At 39.8% G+C, this 15,589-nt stretch overlaps 5 protein-coding genes and 3 non-coding genes across 9 annotated transcripts; 4 read left to right on the top strand and 4 right to left on the bottom strand.

The window, feature by feature from the left end:
- The first annotated feature begins 201 nt into the window (after positions 1-201).
- Positions 202-1,189, top strand: LOC149270909 (antigen 5 like allergen Cul n 1-like). Its single transcript, XM_089466893.1, has 2 exons — positions 202-363; positions 431-1,189. The coding sequence occupies exons 1-2, from the start codon at positions 256-258 to the stop codon at positions 1,103-1,105; spliced, it is 783 nt and encodes a 260-aa protein (XP_089323019.1). The 5' UTR covers positions 202-255; the 3' UTR covers positions 1,106-1,189.
- Positions 1,190-1,474: 285 nt separating this feature from the next.
- On the bottom strand, positions 1,475-4,494 carry RpL3 (ribosomal protein L3). The gene is made up of 6 exons (XM_018018418.2): positions 4,345-4,494; positions 3,867-4,059; positions 3,495-3,663; positions 2,860-2,998; positions 2,163-2,552; positions 1,475-1,964 (listed from the first exon to the last, which is right to left on the bottom strand). Exons 1-6 carry the CDS (start codon positions 4,345-4,347, stop codon positions 1,611-1,613), a joined length of 1,248 nt encoding a protein of 415 aa, XP_017873907.1. The 5' UTR covers positions 4,348-4,494; the 3' UTR covers positions 1,475-1,610.
- On the bottom strand, positions 2,029-2,121 carry LOC149270908 (small nucleolar RNA snoMe28S-A3420). The gene has a single exon (XR_016268817.1). It is a non-coding gene; the product is annotated as a small nucleolar RNA snoMe28S-A3420 (small nucleolar RNA).
- LOC149270907 (small nucleolar RNA U83) lies at positions 3,340-3,416 on the bottom strand. Its single transcript, XR_016268806.1, has one exon. It is a non-coding gene; the product is annotated as a small nucleolar RNA U83 (small nucleolar RNA).
- Positions 3,738-3,819, bottom strand: LOC149270906 (small nucleolar RNA U43). Its single transcript, XR_016268738.1, has one exon. It is a non-coding gene; the product is annotated as a small nucleolar RNA U43 (small nucleolar RNA).
- Positions 4,476-5,720, top strand: Nup37 (nuclear pore complex protein Nup37). Of its 2 annotated transcripts, none has more exons than XM_018018421.2 (3): positions 4,476-4,751; positions 4,811-5,219; positions 5,275-5,720. In XM_018018421.2, the coding sequence occupies exons 1-3, from the start codon at positions 4,608-4,610 to the stop codon at positions 5,688-5,690; spliced, it is 969 nt and encodes a 322-aa protein (XP_017873910.1). In that variant the 5' UTR covers positions 4,476-4,607; the 3' UTR covers positions 5,691-5,720. The 2 variants fall into 2 exon arrangements, with proteins under 2 accessions (XP_017873910.1, XP_089323007.1); XM_089466881.1 differs by having other exon boundaries at positions 4,476-4,755; positions 4,815-5,219.
- A 911-nt stretch (positions 5,721-6,631) lies between these two features.
- MED7 (mediator complex subunit 7) lies at positions 6,632-7,629 on the top strand. Its single transcript, XM_018001038.2, has 2 exons — positions 6,632-7,077; positions 7,141-7,629. The coding sequence occupies exons 1-2, from the start codon at positions 6,748-6,750 to the stop codon at positions 7,471-7,473; spliced, it is 663 nt and encodes a 220-aa protein (XP_017856527.1). The 5' UTR covers positions 6,632-6,747; the 3' UTR covers positions 7,474-7,629.
- Positions 7,630-7,784: 155 nt separating this feature from the next.
- Positions 7,785-14,724, top strand: LOC108621115 (uncharacterized). Its single transcript, XM_089466848.1, has 9 exons — positions 7,785-8,783; positions 9,874-10,309; positions 10,384-10,565; positions 10,674-10,855; positions 10,922-11,302; positions 11,460-11,577; positions 12,080-12,239; positions 12,319-12,446; positions 13,904-14,724. Exons 1-9 carry the CDS (start codon positions 8,738-8,740, stop codon positions 13,957-13,959), a joined length of 1,689 nt encoding a protein of 562 aa, XP_089322974.1. The 5' UTR covers positions 7,785-8,737; the 3' UTR covers positions 13,960-14,724.
- The last annotated feature ends 865 nt before the right edge of the window (positions 14,725-15,589 follow it).

The following is a 15,589-nucleotide window of genomic DNA, read 5'->3' as shown; positions in this document are numbered from 1 at the left end:
GGAGTGAGTCAATGCGATAATGGGCGAAAACACAGATGTGAGAATGGATTAGGCTGAGCAGAACTTCAAGCTAACTCAGTTGCGATGACATAAACCAGAAGTTGCAAATAATCGAAGCATGTGTCTGCAATGAACATGAATGAGTGTACATCGATTCTTGGAATGTGTGATCCAAGCAGTGCTATAAATGCGCGCCTGCTTCGCTTGTTGAGCATCAGTTAAGTGCGAACAGTTGATCGGAACAACATATCAACAATGAAGGTATTTCTTTTGATGTCTGTCCTAGTTGGCCTCGTCGCCTCCATCGACTACTGCGCCTTGCCCACCTGCCTGGACAAGCACATTGCCTGCAATAATAAAGGAGTAAGTATTTAATCCTTTTCAGCAGCAATCCAATATAAATCTGTATTTGAATGTCTGTATTCTGCAGAACTTTAGCGAGAATTGTCCCAAGGATGTGCGAGAGGTGAATATGCAGCCCCATGAGAAGTTGATCTTGACTCTGTTCAATGAGCTGCGCAACACAGTTGCTGGAGGCGCCATTGAGGGGTTGCCCAAGGCAGCGCGCATGGCCAAGATGACCTGGTGCGAGGAACTGGCCCACCTGGCTTTATATAACGTGAAGACATGCCAATCCCTTCCCGACAAGTGCCGCAGCACGGAGCGCTTCGCCTACGCTGGCCAGAACAATGCCATGTTCAGCTACAGTGGGGCCGAGTCCGAGTACACCGATGCGGAGATTATCAAGGAGCAGATCGAGAACTGGTTTAAGCAGCGTGCCAATGCTTCCCCTGAGATCTTGGCCAGCTTCCCAGAAGACTTGCCCAACAAGAATGTGGCCAAGTTCACCGTTGCCGTGGCAGAGAAGAACACCCATTTGGGCTGTGCCGCTGTGCGCTTCTCTCGCGATTTCTACAACCACTTCGTGCTCACCTGTAACTTTGCCACTACCAACGTGATTGGCCAGCCCGTGTACACACCCGGCGACAAGGCCACCTCTGGTTGCAAGAACCGATATGGCGCCGCCTTTGACTATCCCAATCTCTGCTATGCCAAGGAGATCTACGACAACGAGAAGGTTGTGCCCGACATTAAGGTTCTCTAAGGAACATTAATATTATACAGAGAATTGAATTACATGTATTAATATCATTACTTAATCAATAATAAAGAGCAGCAGAAGATCTAATTCCACTTTGAATATTGATTTAAGTTACCAAACATATTAATTAGTTTAATTTCCTATTTTCTATTAAACCTACTTGTTTTCATATAGTAATTGATACTTATTTATTTACGGCCTTTAATTAGGAGCGCTCCCGTTCAATGATAGCCAAGTTTTTTTTTATTTCACTAAAGAATACTAATAGCATAAAAATATAAGGACTTTCCTAGTTATGTAGCCTGTTCAATGTAACTGGTGGCAGTCATAGACATTGATGGTTTATATTCCCTTATATAACAAGTCAAAATGTTTTTCAGTTTTTATAAGGTCATCTTTTATTGAGCCAACCGTGCCGTGACGGAGACGGCAGAAGTCAACACATAAAACACCGAGTAAACGGATCTTATCTTGTATTGATTGATCGATACAAAATATGGATAAATGTTTAGGCGGTAGAAGCGGCGGCAGTAGCAGCGGTGGTAGCAGCTGCCTCCTCCTTGAGGCGATCCTTCTTGAGTGGACCCATGAAGGCCAACTTGTCGGCAGGGGTCTGGAAGCGACCATGACCCATCTTGGATGAGGTGTCGATAAACTTCAGCTTAATCTGTTCCAGCGCCGAACGTTTGGTGTGGCGCAGCAACGACTTGCGCAGAGTGATGACGCGCTTCTTCGAGCCAATGCAGCAACCCTTAATCATGACGAAGTCGTTGTTGACCTCACCGTAGTGGGGGAAGCCACCCATGGGAGTGATGCTCTTGTCGGTCAAATCGTACTCCGTGGAAGCGTTGTTCTTGATGACCTGGAAATAGAAGAGTATACATTAATGGACTGGCTACAAAAGCAAAGCAGTTTGTTTTCAAAATGTGATCAGTCCTATCATTATAGATATCACGGTTTATCAAGCTTTTTTGTTTTTCGATGTCGTTATTTAATAGGTTTTTATCATCATTTAAAGATTTTTTTTTTTTTTTTTTTTTGATGCATGGGAGATTCTTACCTTGCCATCCTGGGTGTGAATGCCAGCACCGATGCGGTAGATTTTCTTGTTGATCTCGGTACGATGATGATAGCCCTTCTGACCAGCACGTGCCACAGTTGTGGACACACGGGATGGATGCCAGGCACCGATACAGGCGACCTTGCGCAGACCCTTGTGCGTCTTGCGGGGCAGTTTCTTGGTGTGCCAACGCGAGGTGACACCCTTGAATCCTTTGCCCTTGGTCACGCCTACACAATCGACCATCTCATCCTGGCCGAACACATTGCTGACCTGGATGGGCTTCTCAAGGTGCTCGCGCACCCACTTGACCTTATCCTCAATGGAGCCACCGTTCAGCTGGATCTCCATGATGTGGGCCTTCTTTTGACGTTGCTTAATCAGGCGGATCTGAAGATCAAGGAATAAGTATACCGATTAAAGTGAAATTGGAATTACATATGTAGAGACTGTGCGTGATATGGTTTAACCGCGCGCTCATCGCCTGAACGGCTGCGCACCGTTACTGGAATATATCAAGCATCGCCACCCGAAGGGCAATTTAATCTACGACGTTGCATCCATAAACTGTGCATCAACAAATCACAGCGCGAATGCTTTTTAGGCCAGGCGCACCGGCCGGCCGTGAGGCACAGCCGGCGCAACAAGACCAAGGACGTCGTGCATTTAAGAATTCAAGTCAATGATATATATTTACCTGCGAATGGGCAATCACACGGATGACCTTGCAGTAGCGCAACATCTTGCGGAAATCGTTCTCGATGCTCTTCTTGCCCAAGTCATCGGTCCACTTCTTGCTGGCCTTGGTAAAAGCCTTCTTCTTCTCGCTCTTGTACCTGATTGGGACGAAGTTTGGAGTTGGAGAATTAATACAGTGCCGAGTCGACTTTATCAATCGAGCGCCGTGTATCAAGTCTGCGGGGCGAGAGACAAAACGGGAAGCACACCTCATCGCATATTAAAATAGCGAGCGGAGATGACAATCTTCCATGACGTGCTCACTCATCAAATGGACACAATGGCCAAATGCTGCTCACACGACTTGCATTGATTTAAAAAGCTCTCTCAGCGAACTGATCGAAGAACTTTATGATTTTTATTCAAGTTAGTAAAAATCAAACTTTGAGAACACACATCGCACACGCAGCTTTAAGTAAAGTTTTGCAACTTTGCAGCTGTGTTCAGAAGGAAGGCAACAGTATGGTATATAAGATTTTCGACAGGGTCATTCGGATACCAAATTCTCATCATACAGAAGCAAAGAAACCGAACTTGTAACCACGTGTGCAACTCATGAAAAAAGAAAATGGCGTCTGGCATTCAGGTACATACCAGTTCTTGTAGAAGCGGCGACGGCACTCCTCGGATAGATGCTGGGCCCAGACATTGACCAAAGCACGTAGGCCAAATGGAGTCTCAATGTAGCCGACAGCGCCAACAGCAATCATTGGCGGTGTCTCCAAAATGGTGACAGCCTCGACGACCTCCTTCTTGTTGATCTCTACATTACAAGAAATTGAAAAATCGAGGTTAAAAGCACGTGCATGTCAATAAAAAATCTTAATATTTTAAGTGCGAGTCAGTCCGCCCTAGTTAATTGATAATCACGGTTAATCATATGTGTTCTAACCATAAAATTTTAACTGTTCCTCATCATGGAAAATTGACTAGACATTATATGTAAATGTGTTCCCCAATACTTACTTGATCCAGGGCGATCGGCCTCACGCACAATGTGAGTCATACCGGCTTTGTAGCCGATGAAGCAAGTCAGATGCACTGGCTTGGTGGCATCATCTTTAGGGAAAGCCTTAACCTTGCCACGATGGCGGGATGAGCGCTTCTTGGGGTAGAAGGCCATAGAGCCATGACGAGGTGCAGAAAACTTACGATGCGACTGTAAATATGAATAATGTCGGTTAATGGATGCATTGATTGCGTATTTAAATCGAAATATTTCAATTAAATTTTTGTTTGAGGTTATGTATAGAAAGGCATGTCTTTAGTGCACGTGTTAGCTATTAAGTAATTTTTGGTTGGCCCGGTTCTTCTTTTTCATTAAATTTATTTTAAGTTACATTACACTTCGTTACTATTTCACAATAAAATTAATAAACTTTTATTATTTTATACATATGTAATTTTTTCATTACAGTTTTCACTATATCAAAGCAGCACTCACCATGACGTCCGTTCAATTCAGACGCTGAAATAGAAAGAAAGGAAATGAATCTTCGAAACACAAAGTCGGCTACGCTTGCTGTATGTAGGGCTGCCAACTATACAAAAAACGAGTGATGTTGGTGTCGATTACAATGTTTTGCCACACGAGTGGCTACCCTGCCAATTTGCGGCAATCTAATGAAATTAACCAACACTTGTGTAAGAAATTGGCGCCGGCTGCTTGTTGTATTGCTTTATAATTTATAATAAAAGTTAATAAAAATGAGGGCAATAACGGAGCCAGACCACAGCATATTGATGAGTGAACCCATTAACTGCTTCGAAATATGCGAAAATGACTTTGCCTATAACCTAATGTGCGTAGCCCAACAAAAACACCTCTCCTTGATACTTATTGGTCTGCCGGCAAGTAATAAAGAAATAAAGAAATTGATTTTATAATAATCTGGCATTTTTATTTTTAGGAAGAAAGCGGGACGTTTGTATGGAATCATGTACAAGACATTGAGATACCGGATGAGGATGCACGATGTCACAGAATCGCCTTCTCGCCGGACACCTCGCTAAACTGTACGCCAAACAAAGTAACTGTGTGCGCCTCAATTGGCAGGTGCAATTTGACACTGTTTCACACGAATTTGAATGAGTTGAGCAGCGTGCAATACCTGCGTGGACACAGCAGCTACATCAATGATATTGCGTGGGTCTGCGATGGCGAATTGCTGGCTTCAGTTAGCGACGATTTCACATGCAAGTTTTGGAATATCGCGACGAATTTGGAGAACGTAATCACGTTTTGTCTTTCTTCGGCGGGTATGTCCATTAAAAGCCATCCAGAGGATCCCAGCAAGGTGCTCGTGGCAGAGAAGCGCGGTAGGTAATACCTATCAGTTTGAGCTGCAGCCACTACTATCATATTTACTTTTAGGCATCATCCATCTGTATAATGTACGTAGCAAGCAAACAGTGGTCTCTGTCGAATCACCAAAATTTCCACTGATGTCCGCCGATTGGGCAAACAACAATCGGCTTTTTGTTACAGCCTTGGCTGGTGGCGACATTGTCACCTGGGACTTGAGCCGTCCATTTGCGCCTGCTGACATAAAGCAAGTGCACGAGGACGGAGGCCGTGTTGTACGCTTTGCTCCAGGTAGCACCGAGATTGCAATAGCCACCATTGGACGGCCAGATCTTACGTTGAAAGTTTTCGTGGGCAAGTCAACTGTGCCGCTAATTGAATCGCCTCTAAAGACGTACGGTGGTCTAGCGTGGCATCAGCGCTTGCCATACATCTGCGCAGTGTCTGATAAAACGTTATGTTTTTGGAAAGTACAAATTAAATAATTAAAATATCAATAAAGAGATTGTCAAACAGTGGAAATGCTTTTGTTATTTCCAATACTCGTCTCACAGCCAATAGAGTATTTTTTTTTTTTTGTGGCTTAGTGGGCCAAATATTCAAGTTAAAATCATTTAAGTTCTGAATTAAATGTATATTTTTTAAATAGTAAGATGAATTGCCAACTAAAGGGTTTTTCAAGGGCGGGTAGATGTTGAAATGGAATAAAATAAGCTGTGTGTCAGGCCAATTATTTTTTTTATTTGAAAGGTGCATATAGGCCATTAAGTGTGGAATATGACATCATTCACATGTCCGCCTCGGCTTTTTGCGGTGGAGCGCATCCGAGTGGTACCATTTTCAATGCGCCTCGTCACTAAAGATGATTTTTCGCTCAAATCTGGGATTCTCTTCCAAACGATTCGAAGCCCAGTCAGAGAACAAACGGCGTTGTCTATGGTTATGAACTTTGAGATCCTGGGTCAGTTGGATCTTGTACGCCTAAGTCCCGACGCGAAATTTACCAAGTTGAAGTCTGCGAAAGGCCAAGATCGTGTGCACGGCGAGGAATAGACTGCCTCATGTTCTGCTGTGCCATTTCACGGACCGCGGCAATGTTCTCGGCAGATCTTACGTTCCTTGAACGTACGGGTGTTGGCTGATTGTTTACTGAATCAGTCGTCTCAAGTTTGGCCACCAAACGTTTAAGAGTCGATTTTAAAGGGCAACCCCGTCTACCGTAAAATGTGCGCAATGCTCGCAACGTTTGCGTTAATGAGCATTTCGATAATAAAGTTTTATCATCTGAACGTGTTGTTCAATCGTGTAAATTGCCATGATAATGTGGCATAAACAACAGAATAATAAACAAAATATTAAACAGCTGTTACCAAAATAATATGGCTGCCACGGGCGCCAAAATCCCTTTAGTATTTTTGCGTCGTTTGTTGGGTATTTTTACAATGTTGTCTAACGGTCACACTGGCGGTATTTATTTTGTAGTCGACTAAGTAAACATAGATCGCAAAAAGTGCGAACCGGCTGTAAAATTAAAAACTTAAGATGTCCGCCGCTGAAACTCAAGTGTCAAGTTTGCCCATGCCACCGGAGCGTTACATCAGCAACTATACAGATGAGAATATTAGGAGAAATCGAGCACCGCGACCGCCTCCACCACCGTCGCAGCATGAAGTTTACAGTATGTTTGGAATTCAGTACAATAACGACGAGATGATACGCTCTCTAGAGTCGCAAAACATCAAGCGTCTAATACCCATACACTTTGATCGCCGCAAGGAGCTCAAGAAGCTGAATCACTCACTGCTCGTTAACTTCTTGGATCTAATTGACTTTTTGATACTAAATCCCGATAGTCCGAGGCGCACAGAGAAAGTGAGTAGAGTAGATCAACAATGTAAATTGAAACAATAATACATATATATTATATCATTACAGATTGATGACATCAGTCTCCTCTTTGTCAATATGCACCACCTTTTGAATGAGTTCCGTCCGCATCAGGCGCGCGAGACTCTGCGCGTGATGATGGAAATGCAGAAGAGGCAGCGGGTAGAAACGGCTACACGTTTTCAGAAGCATTTGGAGCGTGTACGTGATATTGTTAATAGCGCTTTCGCAGCACTGCCAACACTCTACGATGATGACGAGCATGGCGGAGCGAAAATCAAAATGGAAGTCGATCCCCTCGAATCGAATGCTGCAGCTAAAAATGACCCCAGCTATCAGCATGATCGCATGATGTGTAAATTGGTGGATTCCATTGACTGATTTATTATTAACTGGAATACGCGAGCATTAACACAAATGCTGCGGAGACTCTTTGTTAGTCAGCAATATATGCCTAGACTAAGCTGAAATATATAGATATATGTATATAAATTGTCCGAACACATAGAATTGTTCAAAATACATCTTTTTATGTTATATTGTATAGCATTTATAGTTAGATAAGATAGATTACCCGCACATGCATTACTATTTGAAAGTCATTCGCGAAACGAGAAATGATTAATCCATATGATCCATACTCGCCATGTGTGACGACGTAATGACGTATCTCCTACAACAGGGATCTCCTTTTAAGCATTTCTTTTTATTATTATGGCTATTATATACTATTTACATATAAGTAATTATTTACACATTCTCAGCTGCTAAGTCAGCAGGCAAAGCGCTTATCACTCGTTTACCTGCCCCCAAATATGATTTATCTTATACTTGGTTGCTACCTTTTTGCTTATCATCACTTGTGGGCTGTCGCTGATAAGCAACACGTTGTCTCGGCTATGATGAGGACTGGAGGATGCCTAGATATCTAGATGTGCATGCTTATTTAAATGTTTAACCCATGAGTGACGAAGCATTTTCTGGCTACACGATTGTAGTTAGACGCACATATATCTGTGTATAGGCTGAAAGCCCTCTTTAAAGTCGATCAATTTTGCATGCTGTGTCTAAGAAAACAAAACGGTTTGTTTTCTTAGATATAGTAAATGTCCTACGCTACCCCATATATAGGGTACATACTTGATATTTAGGCAAGCTTTGTGTCTACAAAGTAGTACTTTGCTTAATAAAGAGATATGGGCTTAGGCGCGAATTGACTCGATTTGATTTTATTTAATCAAGTTTATAACAATTCTTGTATTATTCATTTGAAAAATATTATAAGCGAATACGGTTAATTCAATTACAATTCATTCATAATCTTTATGGGAAGCTTGTATAAGATTTGTTATCTTTGATAAGAAAGTGTTAATGATCTGGAAATGAATCTTCAAATTTTCACTACAAGATGTAATAAAAGCCCTGTGCCATTCAGAAAACTTCGTCATTCGCAGGCAGACATCGCGTACAGCTGGAAGTACTCGGAAATAGTGAAATAGAAAGACATCTGTGATAAATTAATATAGTATAGTGCATGTGTAACTATTGATTGGGACATTTCAATTGACTTGTAACATAAATTACTTCATTTAAAAAATAATTGTCATTCTCTGATCAAGCGAAAGACATCAAGTAGTAGAAAAATATGGCCGAGGAAAATATCAAAAATGTGAATCGTGATAAAGGAAAAGGTACAAGTTCATAAAAAATAATATTAGTAGGAGCTACTAAAGTTGTTAAATTAATTTACAATATATTATTTGGAATCAATTTTTTAAATATTAATATTTATATTTATTTTTTTAATTTACATTTTTCATTTAAGAGTACAGGACGACACATTCTCTTTTTTTATTTTACTTATTTCTACTTAAACTTACAATGAAATTGATTCGTTATAAATTAACATAAGTACGGGGAATGGAATCAATTTGAAAATATCCAAAAATAAATAATATGATAGGCAATTATTTTTTGTGAAAAGTGTAAAAAACCTAAAGAACTAAACTAAGCGAATGTGGAAAATGAGAAGTGACTAATCCAAAAATATTTGGGAAGCATTTCAGATCATTATATTCAACAAAAGTATATTTAGTTTGGTACGGCCAAAGGAAATTTGAAAGCCTTGATGCTATAGCACATCAAATCTCTAATCTCATGTTTAAAGGGTAACATAGAGGTGAACAATAAAATAGTGAGAACTTAACCATAATATCATAAACAGTTAAAAAAAAAAAAACTGATGAATAAATATGGTTTCTAACAAAGAAGAGCAATAATACAATATAATTCTTAAATAAACAGCAAGTAAAAGTGCTCTAATCATGACCGCTCGCTACGGGACCTGATCTGTGCAAAGAGCTGATATACAATAGATCTACACTTCATTATTGCACAGGCACAATTAACAATTGCACAAACATAAACTATTATACTGTAATTTGTCATTTTTAATGGGCTCAGAATAAAAAAAAAAAAAAAATATGTTTGAATTATCTAGTGTAAAAATTATAAGCATTATAATACATACATAAAAAATTATTTTTAAAATTATTCTTATTTTTTTATTTAAACATAATTTAACAAAAATGCTCTTTTAATTCGTTTCGATTGAAATATATGTGTTTACTATTATATACATATATATATATATATATATATATATATATAAAATGCGACAAAAAATATTTAAATTTGCCTATATATTTGTATTATATTATTATATTATAAAAAAGGGTAATTGATTGTTTACCAGTTTTAATTCAATTTAAAAACTTTCAGACAGCGAACTGGATGACGATATCGAAGGCAATACAAAGAGCACAGTGGTAACCAGAACTTGCTCTCCAGAGGACGAGCCCGCAGACTTTGATACGGCCATCACATCAGCGGGCTTTGGCCGCTTCAATCTAATTCTGCTGATCATCGCGATACCGGCGACCTGTGCGAACATGTTTGAGTCGACGACGATGTCGTACATATTGCCAATAGCCGAGTGTCATCTGCACTTGACGCTGACCGACAAGGGTATTTTGAATGCCTGCGCATATGCGGGCATGATCGTTTCCGCCATTCCCTGGGGCTATTTGGCCGACACGAAGGGTCGTCGCATCGTCCTCGTCTATGGGTATTTGTTGACCTCGGTTTGCGTGTTTGGTAGCGCGCTGAGTCAAAATTTCGCCATGTTGGTGACGTTCAAGTTCTTGGGTGGACTCATGTAAGTAAGCTGGCGCTACCTACCATATTTATTTAGCTGGGAATTTACTATGTCAACTAACTGTCGCTACTCAGTGTCAACGGCCCCTCAGCTGTGCTCTACTCCTATCTGTCAGAGATGCACGGACCCAAATACCGATCTCATGTGCTCTTGATTGTCGGCATGATTGTGAGCGCTGCCATTCTGCTACTGCCAATGCTGGCCTGGGTCACCTTTCCCCAGCCCTGGGACTTTGTGCTCTTTGGCAGTCTAAACAGTAAGTTGCAGATAAAAAAAGTGTGCTCTAGTCGGGGATATCTGATGTGCGAGGAATATCCCAGGCTCCATTGCACTAGCTCAAAATGATTTCTATTTCCATTCTCAGTTCACAACTGGCAAATCTTTTTGCTGATTTGCGGCTTGCCCAGTCTAATAAGTGGCCTCATTATGTGTCTGATGCCCGAGAGTCCGAGATATTTAATGGGTCAGGGTCGTAATGCGGAGGCTCTGCTAGTGCTGCAAAAGATCTATCAGATCAATACTGGCCAGCCAAAAGATAACTATCCCGTGAGCTCGATTGCTAACAACAAAAAAGAGCAAATATATTGAAAATTATTATTCTATGCTCGCCAGGTGAAGGCCCTTGTCTTGGAGGGACCCAATCGTGCGTCCCAGAAAGGCGAGGCTATTTACACAGTAGAGGAGAAACCAGAGGCTCCAAAAATCAGCCAGCGCAGCCTGCTGGAGAGCCTACGCGCCGGCATGCAACAGATGAAGCCCATGTTCCACAAGCCACTGCTGAGTCTCTCGCTCCGCTGCTACACGATGCAGTTCTGCATGTTTTTGGGCATGAACACCATTCGACTCTGGCTGCCTCAGCTGTTCTCCTCCATGGCCGATTATCAGAAAGAGCATGCAGAAGACAATGCCTCGGCCACCATGTGTACCATTCTCGATTACAGCGTGAATCGTACAGCCGAAACGTTGACGAACTATCACAGCGCCTGTGCTGAGGTGAGATTGTGACTTATCATTTATCACTTTTAATCAGTCTTAATTCGAGCTAAGATAATTCGCTTATCAAGCCTCATCATTTACTCTTTTATTTTGCTGCATCACTCTGGCCGCCTCTGCTTTATCTTACTCATTTTAATCTCTATCTCTTTTAAAGACTCCAAATATTTCAATAAATATGTATTTGAACAACATCATCGTCGCCGCTTGTGGATTTTTTGGCTATTTCTTTGCTGCTGCAATCATACGTCTAGCGGGTGCAAAACGCTTGTTAAGTGAGTAGCATATTCATTAAAATAACATTTACTGAAATTTAAAATGGTTGATCTTGATCTGGCCATGCCTGTCAGTCCGTCCACCCGTTTACTCGTCTATTCGTTCGTATGAACGTATAGCTCTCGTAGACTACAAAAGCTAAAGACTTCATATTGTACGTTCACCACCATACGCAGTAAGAGCTTATCAGATTTTTCGATAACATCTTCAATCCTCTTATTATTTGTAATGATCGATAATTGGTTTGATGTAAAGATTTTGTTAGTTTTAGATTTTGAATACCACGCTCCCTTTAAAAAAAAATAAGTATATTCATATATTAAATACTAAACATTTTTACTTTGGTAAAAGCGTAGAATGATTGGAGTATCAGCTCTTTGCAGGAGGCAGGGTATCTCGTAGTCGTAGAGCTTTCTTACTCGATTTTTATTGCGTTTTATTTTGGATTTTAATATATTTTTAGATGAATATAAAATATCTGTCTATCTATCTTTCGTATAGCCTATGGACTGTTCATCACCGGAATTCTTGGAATAGGCCTGTATTGGTCCGTAAATAGTGTGATGACAATTGCCCTATCCTCTGCCTATGTCACTGTCGGCGGGATCGCAGTCTCGTCTCTTCTGGGCGCTGTTGTTTCGCTCTTTCCCACGCAATTGCGGTAAGATACGCCGTATTCCGTATCTCTCTACCGTATATGAGATCAAATACAAATAAATGCATTTCATATATTTTTATAGCTCCTTGGTGGTGGCCATCGCCATGATGTGTGGTCGCTTGGGCGCGCTGTCTGGCAATCTGCTCTTCCCGATTTTAATACAGATCGGCTGTGTCCCGCCCTTTGTGATGGTCGCATTTGTCATGCTGTGTAAGTTTTATATTCATTCACGAAAGTGAAATATTGAAAATTTATTAATCCGCCCGCTAGGGGCGTGGCAAACCGGAAAATGCGTTTTCCCAAATACCAGCATTTGTGCTCGAACGCTGAAATTTGGAATGTAGATTCGTGCTGACCATATAAGATCAAATAGCTATTGCGTATATATCTACGCCCATTAGAGGCGTGGCAGATAGGGTAAAACTGTATCTTCTAGAGTTTTACAACTAGCACGCTGAAATTATGCCCGTGAGCCAATTCTATAAAGATTGATGAAATTGATATGTCAATTAAGGGCCACTGGGGAACGTGGAATATCGAAAAATACCCTTAAAATTTTTTGTGCGAAAGCATTTTTACCGTTAGCTTGTTCTAAGAAATGGCCAAAAATGAGAATGAGGGGCGTGGCAATCGGCATCTATATACATATATAAGGAAAAACACTCAAGCTCGCGTTTTCGAAATAAAATATGTATGAAAAGCATATAATACCGGAAAGGTTTTAAACCCACTCTAACACGAGTTGAGTCGCCTTTACCATCTACGGCACTGCTTCGATCGGTCGCTTGTAGCTAAAATAACATAGCTTCAGTGCTATAGCGTCATCTCACAAAACTACAATAACGGATGGAAAATCCAGAAATCAATCGCAATTCCTAATATATTCGGGTGTCTGTACGCATGAATAAACGACGAATGTGTGCACATGTATAGTAAAATCGCACCTTTTTGCTGTTAGCTTGAAGTCGGTATCCATGTAATTTGAAGATCTTAGTGCCATAGATGTACTAGATATAAAAGGGAATAGCTATAAATGATTTCCCAATTTTAATTGAATCATGCCCTGCTGTTTGTTGCGCATATATACACGGATTCATACCGCGTTTGCTGTGAATGAGTATTCTGCAATAGGTACCGCCCGACAGCAACGTTCTTACTTGCTTTGCAATTATAATATGAATTAGACAATTATAATATTCACTATATAACAAGTAAGAAAGCTCTAGTCGAGACTACTTGACTACGAGATCCCCTGAACCCTTGGAGTAATAGCTATTTAAATAATTTTTCGCGTCTTTCAGCTTACACAAGAAACACACACACACACACACACACACGCACGCACGCACGCACACACAGGCATACATACACACACATACACAAACATTTACATACATATACACACACAAGCATAAACACGCATGGGCGGCAGTGAGCGCTTACTATGAGAACTTAATTGATTAATAACTTTTTTTGTGGACGTACGATCTTCATGAAACTTTCATGATTATAACATGGATACGTGGATACATGGATAAAAAGGGAACATAAATTGTTGTTACTTATATATTTTGTATAATATATTTTGTACTCCTTGCATAAAGTAGAAACTGCACACAATATATGTTTTATATATTTAATTTGCTTATTTATATTTTTATTTCCAGTTGCTGGTGTGCTGTCTATTTTTATTCCCAATCCAACGAAAGCTGTTTTCGCTTAAATATTTAATAGCTTTATTGTAGCTTTTAAGTTTTCAGATAAATATTTCTAAGGATATCCTGTATATATTGTAGAATCGTAGTCTTTCTTATCATGTAACATGTTTAAAGTGATTGTTTTATTTTAGTAAGTATTCATAGTGTTTCATTTATTATGAATAACATGATAATCTTTTAATACATGTATATGTAATCGTAGACCTATACATTTATTTGTTTACTTATTTACCTCACATACTCAATATATTCTCTTCCTTCTCACGACGACGTCGTGACGTTGAGAACGTCGAACCAGTCTTTCGCCTGTAAATAAAAGAGAATTCATTTGGTTGCTTTCATTATAATATAATAATCAAACTTGCTGTTTTAAAAAGTTCATAGCACTCCGCCGAATAATGACAAGAACTGATTTAATGCCATTTTAACTTTTTGGCGTGCAGCCCTTGCAAAAGGTAAATTTTGTAGACATGTCACCCGCTTTGATATTTATCGTCTTTGTTAATATGGCCACGGATTTCCCGGTTATAACAATTCCGTAATCTAGAAAATGATTTCTAATCAATTTTAGGCACATTCGAACACCTTTAAAGAAAAACCTGAGCGAAATTCCATTTCAATAAAAAGTATAAAAAATTAGAAAAAAAAACTAGTTTAAATTATTTATTACCCCGCACAAGTACTTTCGTGTAGAAACGCTGTAGGACTTGTTGGTTTCAGTTGTGTTTATTGAATTAATGTACTTACAATAAAAATCAGTTAAAGTCTTATTTGAAGTGCATTTACTTGATTGAGTGCATTTACTTGTATATTAAGTGTACGCCACTATTTGTCGGATATATACATATATATATAATTAGATATATGTTATGAGTCGAATAAATGCCGCGACATATGCTAACAGCATCGCTAATGTAAATTAAAAGACGAAGTCAGAGTTAGATTATGACAACTTGCTTTATTGAACAATAGCTTAAGACTGACAATTGTGTGTCTATTGAATTATAAATTGAACTCTAACAGAATTCTTGCAACTTTTTTGGTGATGCATGTTGCTGGAAAGAAATGTTTATATGTGGATGATGCATGTTGCTGAGAACGAATTTATTCTGATTGTGCTTTTATTTCGATCTCTGCCGATCGTGAGGAGAAGCGCCGGTTTGGCCGCTCTCTGTGTACAATTACCAAGCTTGGGAATGTTTAAATTAGTATATGGAAGAGAAGCGTCGGCTTGGCTGATCTTTGTTTATAATTGCCAAGTTTGGGAATATTTACATTAATTATTCGGCTATGGGAACAGCGTTTGGATATTGTGGACGTAATCTCTATGATTATGTCACTATAAACATATATTATTATATGAAACATACTGAATTCGAGTCTCGGACATATTCATATGTAGTTTCACTTAAAATTTTTACTACTGGCACTAAAAATATATTTTCTTTTGGACATGCTGAATAACATCTTCCTGACCTCACAATGTCATCAGAATTACAATTTCCCTCCGGTTTTTATACCCTGAACCCATTGAAAAATGGGTATAATGGTTTTGTGAAAAAGTATGTAACGGGCACAAGGAATCATCGCAGATCCCATAAAGTATAAACATATATTCTTGATCAGCCAGGTGAA

Source organism: Drosophila arizonae, chromosome 2, assembly GCF_054131065.1.
Source record: "Drosophila arizonae isolate 15081-1271.41 chromosome 2, UAZ_ARI_1.0, whole genome shotgun sequence".
NCBI lineage: Eukaryota > Metazoa > Arthropoda > Insecta > Diptera > Drosophilidae > Drosophila > Drosophila arizonae.
Note: the sequence above shows the minus strand (reverse complement) of the source record. Positions and strands in the feature narration are given on the sequence as shown.

Coding starts and splice junctions, on each gene's coding strand:
- Nup37 (XM_018018421.2), top strand. CDS start 4,608: ATGAGGGCAATAACGGAGCCAGACCACAGCATATTGATGAGTGAACCC. Junction 4,752..4,810: donor TGATACTTATTGGTCTGCCG/GCAAGTAATAAA, acceptor TTTTATTTTTAG/GAAGAAAGCGGGACGTTTGT. Junction 5,220..5,274: donor GCTCGTGGCAGAGAAGCGCG/GTAGGTAATACC, acceptor ATTTACTTTTAG/GCATCATCCATCTGTATAAT.
- LOC149270909 (XM_089466893.1), top strand. CDS start 256: ATGAAGGTATTTCTTTTGATGTCTGTCCTAGTTGGCCTCGTCGCCTCC. Junction 364..430: donor TTGCCTGCAATAATAAAGGA/GTAAGTATTTAA, acceptor TGTATTCTGCAG/AACTTTAGCGAGAATTGTCC.
- MED7 (XM_018001038.2), top strand. CDS start 6,748: ATGTCCGCCGCTGAAACTCAAGTGTCAAGTTTGCCCATGCCACCGGAG. Junction 7,078..7,140: donor GTCCGAGGCGCACAGAGAAA/GTGAGTAGAGTA, acceptor ATATCATTACAG/ATTGATGACATCAGTCTCCT.
- LOC108621115 (XM_089466848.1), top strand. CDS start 8,738: ATGGCCGAGGAAAATATCAAAAATGTGAATCGTGATAAAGGAAAAG. Junction 11,303..11,459: donor ATCACAGCGCCTGTGCTGAG/GTGAGATTGTGA, acceptor TCTCTTTTAAAG/ACTCCAAATATTTCAATAAA. Junction 12,240..12,318: donor CTCTTTCCCACGCAATTGCG/GTAAGATACGCC, acceptor ATATTTTTATAG/CTCCTTGGTGGTGGCCATCG.
- RpL3 (XM_018018418.2), bottom strand. Junction 3,664..3,866: donor GGCCGATCGCCCTGGATCAA/GTAAGTATTGGG, acceptor CTTGTAATGTAG/AGATCAACAAGAAGGAGGTC. Junction 2,553..2,859: donor GTGTGATTGCCCATTCGCAG/GTAAATATATAT, acceptor CTTGATCTTCAG/ATCCGCCTGATTAAGCAACG.